At 36.5% G+C, this 13,492-nt stretch overlaps 1 protein-coding gene across 1 annotated transcript; it reads right to left on the reverse strand.

The window, feature by feature from the left end:
* Positions 1–740: 740 nt before the first annotated feature.
* Positions 741–3,359, reverse strand: LOC142174890 (uncharacterized). Its single transcript, XM_075241278.1, has 4 exons — positions 3,095–3,359; positions 2,826–2,953; positions 2,063–2,098; positions 741–839 (listed from the first exon to the last, which is right to left on the reverse strand). Exons 1-4 carry the CDS (start codon positions 3,357–3,359, stop codon positions 741–743), a joined length of 528 nt encoding a protein of 175 aa, XP_075097379.1.
* Between the last annotated feature and the right edge of the window lie 10,133 nt (positions 3,360–13,492).

Genomic DNA, 13,492 nt, shown 5'->3' on the forward strand with positions numbered 1-13,492 from the left:
AAATACGCTAATTGCTTTAGGCGCGCATTTTAATAATCTTACCTTCTTAAATTCGGGTGTGCATTTCATGTGACCCAAATCCAAATCTCAACGGAGTCGAAATGTGTCTCTAACCACGGGTACATTGATTGTGACGTGGTTCGAGATGCGTGTTGTAGCAACCCCTTTGGGAGGCTACTACTTAAGAAATAAATCTAATTCCCTACTTACAAAATATTAAAAGAGATATTAATAAAAATATCCAAAGTAATTTAGTAGCGGAAATAGGCCCATGCGAAAAGGTTCAAAGTGCAATATTTTTTTTTTAACATACACCATAATTTTATTTAAAATAAAATACAATGTCAAAATATTAACACAGGGTGATATAACCCTTCTTGAGCAATCAAGAGATTAAAACAACCTTCTAACAAATTTATACACTCATTCACAATCACTGCAAGTTTGTATTATACATAAATTTTAAACTATCGGGTATAAAGAAAGGGAAACTAGTTTTCTTCTTTTCTACATATTTACAAGACAAAGTGTAAATTCAGCATATTACAAGACCTGAGTCATTAAAATACCCTAATACAATAAAGTAGGTTACAAATTCAAGTTACAAGATTTTTTTTGGTCTTTAAAAACCAACAAGCCTCCAAATAACATAAGTGTGACATATATATATATATATATATATATATATATATATATATATATATCTTGTATATCCTATATATCATGTACATGTCCCAAAACTATGCAAACCAAGGTGCATATGCAAATGTGATCTTCATAAATTCTCCCAAAAAGACTACTTCACCTTGGCCATCTTCAGATTTCATCCCGAACATTTCCTACGATAGAAAACAACTATCGCTAAGCATAAAGCTTAGTGGTGTATAAACTTTAGGCTTGGAGTCATTAAATTCTCCAATTCCCCTTTTCAGTCATAGTTAGCTCAATTTAACATAATTTAAAACAAGTGAACAAATATATCAAACATACCAATATCAAACTTTGAAGTGTTTCCAAATATCAATAACAATGCTCAAGAGTCTAGAAAGTGTATATTATCAATTTAAGGAAGTATACCAAATATCCATTTTTCGTCCAATATGTACGTCATGTCATCACACTAAGCATAATCAGATATCAAGATGGACCGAAGCCCCAAATCAAGTAGGGTCAAAACCCAATAGACAAGAGAATCAAGAACCATATTAAAAATGGCTTCCTAGTTCGTACTTAACACGGACAAGTTCCATAATCCAAGACGAACTACAAATCCAAAGTCAAGATGGCAAAAGATCCAAATCAAGAGGCATGCCAAGTGAGTGACCAAATCACTGCCACAAGAAGGACAAAGTCCCAACAAGAATGCAAAATGATCAAACAATCCGTACGAATGGGCGATTTAGCAAATTTCTGACAAGACTTAATATAATACGAATATAACAATATAAATTGAAGACAATAAAAATAAAATATCAGGTTATTTCAACATATTTCCAGCAAGCAAAAAGAGTACAAGTTTATACACAAACCTTGGTGTTTTACCATAAAACAGTTCAATCACAACTTGGGGACGTTCGAATCGTCTACGCCGTAAACAAACCAAATCTGTCCAACTTCCTCAAACACTTCCCCTTTGATTTTTTTTCAAGGGTTTATATACCTTAAATACATAATCAAATATATAAATAAGTTCAGTGATTTAACAAGTCAACTAAACATGATATTGGTGAAAATTACCCAAAAACGTTTGAAATAGAAATTCTGGACAGTATCACTGTTTCGAGTTGTGACTCAGTTTTGAAGATCTATACGGACAAACTAGATTTTATAGTCTTCACAAAAGTTGTAGATCTATGTCTTACCGTTTCAGAACATCTTGAATCACTACCATATCAATTTTGAACAAAAAGTTATGCTAAATTTACTAACAGCAGTACATGGAGTATTTCAAGAACTGAAAATCTGGACAGCACCTGCCCTGTACTTTTTGACCATTTTTCAGGTATATACCGACAAAACTAGATTTCGATTCCTTCATAAGAGTTGTATATTTATGAAATACCTTTCCAGAAAGTCCTAGATCACTTAAATCGGAGCTCTGTACAAAAAGATATGTAGAAAATACTAGTAGATGTCTAGTATAAAAATGGGTTATAGAAACTTACCAAGAGGAGCAACTTGATCTTCACCAAAAACGAATTTTGTGTGTTGATTTAGTAGAAATCCATGGTTTTTTTTTTTTGATGAACCTTCAGCTTCTTGTTCTTACAGAGGAGAAAGATAGAGAGAGATAGAGATAGAGAGATAGAGTAGAAAGATAGAGATAGAAAGAGATAGAGGTAGATATTTCTTCTTCTTTGTTTCTGAAGAGTAGAAGAATAGGGAGCTTACGGATAGATATGAAATAAAATGATTCCTCAACTACTAAATATTCTTAGATAAATACAAAAGGTTGGAAATCCAAAACTTAATTATATACTATATTTAATAACAACTCGTCAAAATAATATTAAGTGTTACATATAGCAACACCATGGAACTTCCTTGCCAATATTAACACAACCTAAAGTAAGAAATTTTCATATACTGACCATTTTACATTTAGGAAGTGCAAAGTAAAATATTTCCTCGTTATAAAAAAAATGCTCAATCAAGAATGCAAATATTGTAAAAATTTTGGGGTGTTACAACTCTCTCTCCCTAAAAAAAAAATTCGTCTCGAAATTCACATTGTACTAGTCCCGAAACAAATGTGGATATTGAACTCGCATATCCTCTTCTCGCTCCCAGGTAGCTTCTTCGCCTGAATGATTTCTCCAAAGAACCTTCACTAATGGGATTCTTTTTTTTCTAAGCTCTTTTATCTCCCACACTAAGATTTGAATTGGTTCTTCTTCATATGTCAAATCAGGATTAACCTCAATAGACTCAATAGGAAGAACATGAGATGGATCTGAGCGGTATTTTCGAAGCATAGAAACATGAAAGACGTTGTGGATCTTCCCTAATTCAGGTGGCAAAGCTAGCTTATATGCAACCGGACCAATTCTTTCAAGTATTTCATAAGGTCCAATAAATCGAGGACTAAGTTTACCTTTTTGGCCAAATCTCATAATCTTCTTCCATGGAGAAACCTTTAAAAATACCTTATCGCCCACTTGATGCTCAATTTCACGTCTTTTAAGATCAGCATAGGACTTTTGTCTGTCTAAAGAAATTTTCAAACGATCCTTGATGATTTTTACCTTATCTTCAGTTTGTTGCACAATCTCAGGACCCACAAATTTTCTTTCACCAACCTCATTCCAACAAAGGGGCGTTCTACATTTTCTCCCATATAAAGCTTCATAAGGAGGCATGCCTATGCTTGATTGGTAGCTATTATTGTAAGCAAATTCTATTAGGGCCAAATGTTTGTCCTAACTACCCTTAAACTCAATAATGCAGGCTCGAAGCATATCCTCCAAGATTTGTATTACCCTTTCAGACTGGCCGTCTGTTTATGGATGGAAAGCGGTGCTAAAATTCAACCTGGAACCCAAAGTTTCTTGCAGACTAGACCAAAATCTGGATGTAAACCTCGGATCTCTATCAGACACAATAGAAACAGGGATTCCATGCACCTTCACAATCTCATTAATGTACAATTCTGCTAAACGTTCCAGTGAGTAGTCCATTCTGATTGCCAAGAAATGAGCACTCTTAGTTAGTCTATCTACAATGACCCAAATTGCATCATGATTTCTTTGAGTACGTGGAAGTCCAGAAACAAAGTCCATCGTTATCCTTTCCCATTTCCATTCAGGTATTGACAAAGGTTGCAGTAAACCAGCTGTGACTTGATGTTCGGCTTTTATTTGTTGACATACCAAGCATTTAGAAATGAACTCTGCAATGTCTTTCTTCATACCACTCCACCAATAGTGTTCCTTAATGGTCCGATACATTTTAGTACCTCCAGGATGCATTGCATAAGGTGACCTATGTGCTTCAATTAAGATCTGCTTTCTCAATTCATCATCATTAGGAACACACAACCTATTTTTATAAAATAAGGTACCATCTTTCCTTAATGAAAAATTTGATTCTCTTCCATTTTGGACTTCTTCAACCCGTTTCACCAGCTTCTCATCTAACTTCTCTGCTTCTTGGACTTGCTCAAGTAAGACTGGCTTGACTTGCAAATTAGCAATGATAGAACCATTAGAATTAAATGAAAGGCAAACATTCATGGCTCTTAATTCAAGAAGCAAAGGCAAATGACTTAGAGTTAAACTTGCAAGGGAATTGCGACTCAACGCATCTGCAACCACATTGGCTTTACCAGGATGATAATCAACCGTGCAATCATAATCTTTGATGAGTTCAAGCCATCTACATTGTCTCAAGTTTAACTCTTTTTGTGTACCCAAGTACTTCAAACTCTTGTGATCAGTAAATATATGACACTTCTCTCCGTACAAGTAATGCCTCCAAATTTTTAAGGCAAAAACAATGGCAGCAAGTTCAAGATCGTGAGTGGGATAATTTAAGTCATGTGATTTCAACTTTCGAGAGGCATAAGCAATTACTTTCCCTTCTTGCATCAAAACACAACCCAAGCCACGATGAGATGCATCACTGTATATCACATAATCTTTTCCTTCAGCTGGCAAAGAAAGTATTGGAGCTTGTGTCAACAAGGATTTGAGCTTTTCAAAGCTCTCTTGACACTTGTCATCCCATACAAACTTAGTATCTTTCCCCAAAAGTTTGGTTAAAGGAGAAGCTATAATAGAGAAGCCCTTCACAAACCTTCTGTAGTATCCTGCTAAACCCAAGAAACTTCTTATCTCAGTTGGAGTTTTAGGGAGTTTCCAATCAACAATAGCTTGAATCTTACTAGGATCAACCTTCACACCTTCAGATGATACAATGTGCCCCAAAAATGCCACTTCATTCAGCCAAAATTCACATTTGGAAAGCTTAGCGTAGAGTTGTCTCTCTTTCAGAATTTGCATGACAATTCGGATATGCTTATCATGATCTTCTCTATTCTTGGAATAGACTAAAATGTCATCAATAAACACTACCACAAATTGATCGAGATAAGTCTTGAATATACGGTTCATTAGATCCATAAATGCGGCAAGAGCATTTGTTAAACCAAATGGCATTACCAAAAATTCATAATGGCCATACCTGGTCCTAAAAGCAGTTTTAGGAACATCTTGCTCCCTCACACGCAACTGATAATATCTAGACCTCAAGTCAATTTTTGAGAATAAGCTGGCACCCTTCAGTTGGTCAAACAAGTCATCGATTCTAGGCAGTGGGTATTTGTTCTTGATTGTTACCTTGTTCAGCTGTCGGTAATCAATGCAAAGCCTAAGAGTGCCATCTTTCTTTTTCACAAATAAAACAGGAGCTCCCCAAGGTGAAATACTGGGACGGATGAAACCTTTCTCAAGAAGTTCTTGCAATTGAGCCTTCAACTCTTTTAATTCAGTTGGAGCCATTCTATAAGGAGCGATAGAAATAGGGGTAGTTCCCGGGACAAGATCTATAGGAAATTCAATCTCCCTTTCTGGAGGCAACCCAGGAAGATCATCAGGAAATACATCAGGAAAGTCGCACACAGTTGGTATGTCCTTAAGACATGGACTCCCCAATCGTGTATCGACTATATGAGCAAGATAGGCATCACAACCTTGACAAATCATTTTCCTTGCCAAGACCGCTGAAATAATATTAGATGTCAATGATCTTTCTCCTTGAACTACTATGTGTGAATGTGCAGGAGTTCTAAATGTCACTTGCTTCAACCTACAATCAACCACTGCGTGGTGCCTATGGAGCCAATCCATGCCAACAATAACATCATAGTCTTGGAAGGGCATTTCAAGCAAGTCGGCAGGGAAGACCAGATTTTGAATCATGAATGGACAATCTCGGTAAATCCTGTAAACAACAGCCTGATGACCTAATGGACTCGTAACCAGCACATCAAAGTCAAGTCTCCCAGATTTAACAGTATCAGGAAATGCAAGTGATGAGCAAACATAAGAGTGCGAAGATCCAGAATCAAATAGTGTAACAACAGATATGCCAAATAAGTGAAATTTACCAGCAACCACGTCTGGGCCATCCTGGTCATTCTTCTGTCTCATAGCATAAACTCGTGCAGCAGCTCTTGACCCACCAGCCTGATTAGCTCCACTCGAACCCGCTGCTTGCATATTTCGAGGTCTAGCACTGCTATTAGCTTGAGAATGAGTAGTGACAGGCTTTTGAACTGATCCCTCTGTATGTGAATATGAAAAAGGATTAGGATTAGGACAATCCTTCACTTTATGATCCATACTTCCACAATTAAAGCAAACACCGGAAGCTCGTCTACAGGCACCATAATGATTCTTCCCGCACTGTGCACAAGTAGGGGTATGAGTTTTGCCTTGGCCATAACTTGGAGTACTGGCAGTAGAAAAATTCGACTTATTCTGCTTATGGTGTAATGATTTATGTGTACTCTCAGTCTTGGAATAATCAAACTTTCCCTTTTTGGATGGACCGCCATAATCTGAATTACCCTTCCTAAACCTGTTTTCTCTCCTACTAGCTTCTTCCTTGTCAATTCTTTCCCAAGTAAGAGCAGCTGAAATCAGCTTGGAAAAATCATCAAGTTGTAAGATTGCCACTGATTTTCGAATGTAACCATTCAAACCTTCTTCAAATCTTCTGCACTTGTCTCTTTCACCATCAATAATACCTTTAGCATAGCGAGAAAGCCTGAGAAAGTTTTGTTGATATTCTGCAATAGACATACTTCCTTGTCTTAAATTAAAAAACTCTTTCTTTTTAGCATCACAATAGACAGGGGGAACATATTTTGCACGAAATAATTTCACAAAGTCATCCCAAGTCAGCACCGGAGGTTTTGCTTTTGCATTTGGCACACTTACCCACCAATCATAGGCGTCTTTTTTGTAAAAGAGAGATAACATACTTAAATTTGGAAGCATTAGTACACTCCAGTTGTTCAAAGACCCTCTCCATGCACTCGAGCCATTGTTCAGCTACCGTGGGATCTGTAGTGCCTTCAAATTCAACTCCGCCCATTTTTCTCATCTTCTCAAAATTCATTTCACTAGGTTCTGACCTTGTCCCAGCCAAGTGACGAAAGAACTCAGCCATTTGCTGGAATGGAGGAGTCATAAATGGAGTATTATGACTCATTGCTCTTGGATTACTGCCCACTTCATTTCCACTAACACGAGGATGATTTAGGTCAGGCAAGGGTTCCTCATTTTCTCCCTGAAGGTGAGGCATGACATTATGCTGAGCCTGACTTTCATCAACGGATTCAACAGCTCTATTCGAAGAAGAGGCCATATTAAAATTCCTATAAAAGATAAGATCACACTGCATTAGGGACATGTACATGATGCACGTGCACACAGAATCCAATAAATTAAATTAAACAAGTATGCAAAAATTTATAAACTCCAAGTAATTTTCAAAAAAAAAAATAACAACAAATACTACGTACTATCACAACAAAACAAATCCTAGAATCACAAGTCATGGCTCTGATACCAAAACTTGTAGCAACCCCTTTGGGAAGCTACTACTTAAGAAATAAATCTAATTCCCTACTTACAAAATATTAAAAGAGATATTAATAAAAATATCCAAAGTAATTTAGTAGCGGAAATAGGCTCATGCGAAAAGGTTCAAAGTGCAATATTTTTTTTTAACATACACCATAATTTTATTTAAAATAAAATACAATGTCAAAATATTAACATAGGGTGATATAACTCTTCTTGAGCAATCAAGAGATTAAAACAACCTTCTAACAAATTTATACACTCATTCACAATCACTGCAAGTTTGTATTATACATAAATTTTAAACTATCGGGTATAAAGAAAGGAAAACTAGTTTTCTTCTTTTCTACATATTTACAAGACAAAGTGTAAATTCAGCATATTACAAGACCTGAGTCATTAAAATACCCTAATACAATAAAGTAGGTTACAAATTCAAGTTACAAGATTTTTTTTTTGGTCTTTAAAAACCAACAAGCCTCCAAATAACATAAGTGTGATATATATATATATATATATATATATATATATATATATATATATATATATATATATATATATATGTATATGTATATATAACATAAGTGTGACATATATATATATATATGTATATATTCTGTATATCCTGTACATCATGTATACGTCCCAAAACTATGCAAAACCAAGGTGCATATGCAAATGTGATCTTCATAAGTTCTTCCAAAAGACTAATTCACCCTGGCCATCTTCAGATTTCATCCCGAACATTTCCTACGATAGAAAACAACTATCGCTAAGCATAAAGCTTAGTGGTGTATAAACTTTAGGCTTGGAGTCATTAAATTCTCCAATTCCCCTTTTCAGTCATAGTTAGCTCAATTTAACATAATTTAAAACAAGTGAACAAATATATCAAACATACCAATATCAAACTTTGAAGTGTTTCCAAATATCAATAACAATGCTCAAGAGTCTAGAAAGTGTATATTATCAATTTAAGGAAGTATACCAAATATCCATTTTTCGCCCAATATGTACGTCATACCATCACACTAAGCATAATCAGATATAAAGATGGACCGAAGCCCCAAATCAAGTTGGGTCAAAACCCAATAGACAAGAGAATCAAGAACCATATTAAAAATGGCTTCCTAGTTCGTACTTAACACGGACAAGTTCCATAATCCAAGACGAACTACAAATCCAAAGTCAAAATGGCAAAAGATCCGAATCAAAAGGTATGCCAAGTGAGTGACCAAATCACTGCCACAAGAAGGACAAAGTCCCAACAAGAATGCAAAATGATCAAACAATCCGTACGAATGGGCGATTTAACAAATTTCTGACAAGACTTAATATAATACGAATATAACAATATAAATTGAAGACAATAAAAGCAAAATATCAGGTTATTTCAACATATTTCCAGAAAGCAAAAAGAGTACAAGTTTATACACAAACCTTGGTGTTTTACCATAAAACAGTTCAATCACAAATTGGGGACGTTCGAATCGTCTACGCCGTAAACAAACCAAATCTGTCCACTTCCTCAAACACTTCCCCTTTGATATTTTTTTCAAGGGTTTATATACCTTAAATACATAATCAAATATCTAAATAAGTTCAGTGATTTAACAAGTCAACTAAACATGATATTGGTGAAAATTACCCAAAAACATTTGAAATAGAAATTCTGGATAGTATCATTGTTCCGAGTTGTGACTCAGCTTTGAAGATCTATACGGACAAACTAGATTTTATAGTCTTCACAAAAGTTGTAGATCTATGTCTTACCATTTCAGAAAATCTTGAATCAATACAATATCAATTTTGAACAAAAAGTTATGCTAAATTTACTAACAGCAGTACATGGAGTATTTCAAGAACTGAAAATCTGGACAGCACCTGCCCTGTACGTTTTGACCATTTTTCAGGTATATACCAACAAAACTAGATTTTAGTTCCTTCATAAGAGTTGTATATTTATGAAATACCTTTCCATAAAGTCCTAGATCACTTAAATCGGAGCTCTGTACAAAAAGATATATAGAAAATACTAGTAGATGTCTAGTATAAAAACGGGTTATAGAAACTTACCAAGAGGAGCAACTTGATCTTCACCAAAAGCGAATTTTGTGTGTTGATTTAGTAGAAATCCATGGGTTTTTTTTTGATGAACCTTCAGCTTCTTGTTCTTACAGAGGAGAAAGATAGAGAGAGATAGAGATAGAGAGATAGAGTAGAAAGATAGAGATAGAAAGAGATAGAGGTAGATATTTCTTCTTCTTTGTTTCTGAAGAGTAGAAGAATAGGGAGCTTACGAATAGATATGAAATAAAATGATTCCTCAACTACTAAATATTCTTAGATAAATACAAAAGGTTGGAAACCCAAAACTTAATTATATACTATATTTAATAACAACTCGTCAAAATAATATTAAGTGTTACATATAGCAACACCATGGAACTTCCTTGCCAATATTAACACAACCTAAAGTAAGAAATTTTCATATACTGACCATTTCACATTTAGAAAGTGCAAAGTAAAATATTTCCTCGTTATAAAAAAAAATGCTCAATCAAGAATGCAAATATTGTAAAAATTTTGGGGTGTTACACGTGTCCATGACGTTGCAAATTCCTTTTAAAAAATAAGAATGAGATGAGCCTCGCCGAACAAAAATATAAAAATTGCGGGGCCCTCAGTAAATATTTGCTTTAAAATTATTTAGACTTCGGGACGGACCGTTTAGCAAAATTCCATGGCCCTACCCAAAGTAAATGATACGTTAGTCGCTTTAGGCGCACCTCTAATAATTTAATTTTCTTAAACTCGGGTGCACATTTATGTGACCCAAATCCAAATCTCAACGGATTCAAAGTGTGTCAACGACCACGGGTACATTGATTGTGACGCGGTTTGAGATACATTTTCACAATGTTGCAATTCCTTGTAAAAATAATAATAATAATTATGAAAGCGGTAAAAAGATAAAATTTGCACATAAGTTCATATTTGTATAAAATCAGATAATCAAGCCGAATATGACAGTTGAGCGACCGTGCTAGAACCACGGAACTCGGAAATGCCTAACACCTTCTCCCGGGTTAACAGAATTCCTTATCCGGATTTCTGGTACGCAGACTATAATATGGAGTCATTCTTTTCCTCGATTCGGGATTAAATTGGTGACTTGGGACACCCTAAAATCTCCCAAGTGGCGACTCTGAAATAAATAAACAAATTCCGTTTCGATTGTTCTTTAATTAGAAAAAACTCCTACGCCCCTCGCGGGGGCGAAAAAAGGAGGTGTGACAATATACAGCGGTCTGTCATAACCGCACTTACGATTGGTCGACTTCAGGTGCGAGACCGCAGATGCGACCAAGGTAGGCCAGGCCGAGAACCACAGAAGCAGCTCCGCAGAAGCGGTCGCAGCCCACTTGGCCGGTTCCACAGATGCGCCCAATTTCTCGCAGAAGTGGGACCACAGATGCAGTCCCCAGACCGCAGATGCGGAAATCGCTGAAATAGTGAGCTTCATTTAATAGGGGCTCTAAGTCATTTTTGCCACTTTTCACTCCTCCATTGGCGATTTTGGGAGCTTTTGGGAGAAGACTTCCACCTAGCATCTTGAGGTAAGTTTATCCCACCTATTCTTAGACTAATACTTGTGTCTTAGGTAAATTAAATACTAGGATTTAGGTAAAATCAAGGGGTTAGAGCAAAACCTAGGGTTTTAACAAAAGTTAGGTTTAACCACGAAATTTGTTTTGAAACAAATTGGAAATCATATATTATTGATCCTTAGGTTATAGAGAACAACTTCCTTCGAAATTTTCAGAATCCGGGCACGTGGGCCTGAGGTCGGATTTTAGGAAACTTGTGTCAAGGGTTGGGAAATTGTTTAAATAGCTAGAATATGATCTTGTGAGCTTATATTGACTAGTTCCTACCTCATTTAACTAGTTTTGGATTATTCGGCTCCAAATTGAAATTTCGGGTTCGTTCTTGGTATTGGAAGTGCACTTTAGAGTGAGGTGAGTCTCCTTTCTAACCTTGTAAGAGGGAATTGTCTCCATAGGTGTAATAATTGAATAATTGCTACTAAATGTGGGGGCTACGTACGCACTAGGTGACGAGAGTCCATGCGTAGCTACTATTATACTAATTGTCCGGGTAGTCTTGGACCCGTACCATGCTATATTGTGAATGTCTCTATATTTTCTTGCTAATGTGATCAGTTAGGGTGTGAGACCCGACCCATCGTCTCGTGAGTTACCGCCCCATTTTCCCCACTACCTATTTTGTTATGCTTATGTGGACGAGTTGAATTGTAGTGGTTTTAATAAGAAATGAGACACTTAGTCTCTTTAAGGAAGGTTTGTGTTGGAAAAGTCAACCGGACATTGACTTATGTGTTAGAGGACTCGGATTTGAATTCCGATGATTCGGTTAGCTTCGGGGGATGATTTGTGACTTAGGAGTGTGATCGGAAGTAATTTTGGAGGTCCGGTGTAGAATTAGGCTTGAATTGGCGAAGTTAGTATTTTGGCGATTTCCGGTTGATAGGTAAGATTTTGATCAGAGAGTCGGAATGGAATTTCGAGAATTGCAGTAGCTCCGTTAAGTGATTTGGGATGCGTGTGCAAATTTTCAGGTCATTCGGACGTAGTTTGGTTGGGTTTTCGATCGAATGTGTGTTTTAGAAGTTTTAAAAGAACTTAGGCTTGAATTCGATGTAATTCGATGATTTTAGTGTTAGTTGAGGTGTTTTGATGATTGGAGAAAGTTTGGATGATGTTTTAAGATATGTTTGTGCGTTTGGTTGAGGTCCCGGGGACCTCGGGGTGATTTCGGATGGCTAACGGGAATTTTTGAAGTTGGAAAATGCTGCAGAAATGCAGCAGTCAGTGCAGAGCCATTTTGCTCTATGTGATCGCATAGGGTTAGCTACAGTGCCCGGGAATTATGTTCTATGCGATCGCAGGAGCTCTAATGCGATCGCATAGGGTTAGCTACAGTACCCGGACAGAATGTTAAAAACATTTCATCCGCGAACCAAACCCACTTTTCCACCATTTTTGAACAACCTTGAGAGCTTTTGGACGGGAATTAAAGGGGTTTTGACGGGAAGTGATTGGAGGTAAGTCCTATGAACTAAATACATGATTATATTGTGAAATCATCCTTCAAATTCATGAAAATAGAGCCAAATTGTAAGAAATTAGGGCTTGAAATTAAAATTCTAAAATTGGGATTTGAGGGACCATTTGTGGTCCGATTTGAGAGATTTTTGTATGTATAGGCTCGTGGAGAGATAAGGAACCAGATGACGTAAAATATTTTGAGTTTTGAGACGTGGGCCCGGGGCTCGGGTTTTGTCAAATTCGTTAATTTTGATATTTTTCGAGTGTTTTTGATTGGGTATTGTCTCTTTAGCATAATGCGACATATGTGTTGTGATTTTGAGCAGATTCGTCGCACGAGGAGGCTAATTTGAGAGGCAAGGGCATTGCGAGCTAAACTTTGACCGTCTTGAGGTGAGTAATGGTTATAAATGATGTTCTGAAGGTTTGAAACCCCGGATTTGCACGACGTGGTGCTATGTTGAGATGAGATACACGTTGTATGATAAGCGTGGGGTCTGTTACTACTGGGGATTTGGACTCGGTCCATCCCGTTTGATGACTCTACTGTACTTTTGACTGAGACTTAATTAATATCATTATATTATGGGCTAGTTGCCATGTTTGGGGCCTTGTGCCGATCTGTAGAACCCTTAGGGGGCATTTGTATTGGTTGACCTCACTTTTCTTGTCGAAATCATACCCTCAGTCATGTTCTTAACTGATAAACATAATATGAACCAGCTTTAGAAATTGTTAAATCCTAATGAGAGTAACGTGTGGGTTGACAAC

The sequence above is a fragment of the Nicotiana tabacum genome, chromosome 20 (assembly GCF_000715075.1).
Source record: "Nicotiana tabacum cultivar K326 chromosome 20, ASM71507v2, whole genome shotgun sequence".
NCBI classification, from domain to species: Eukaryota; Viridiplantae; Streptophyta; class Magnoliopsida; order Solanales; family Solanaceae; genus Nicotiana; species Nicotiana tabacum.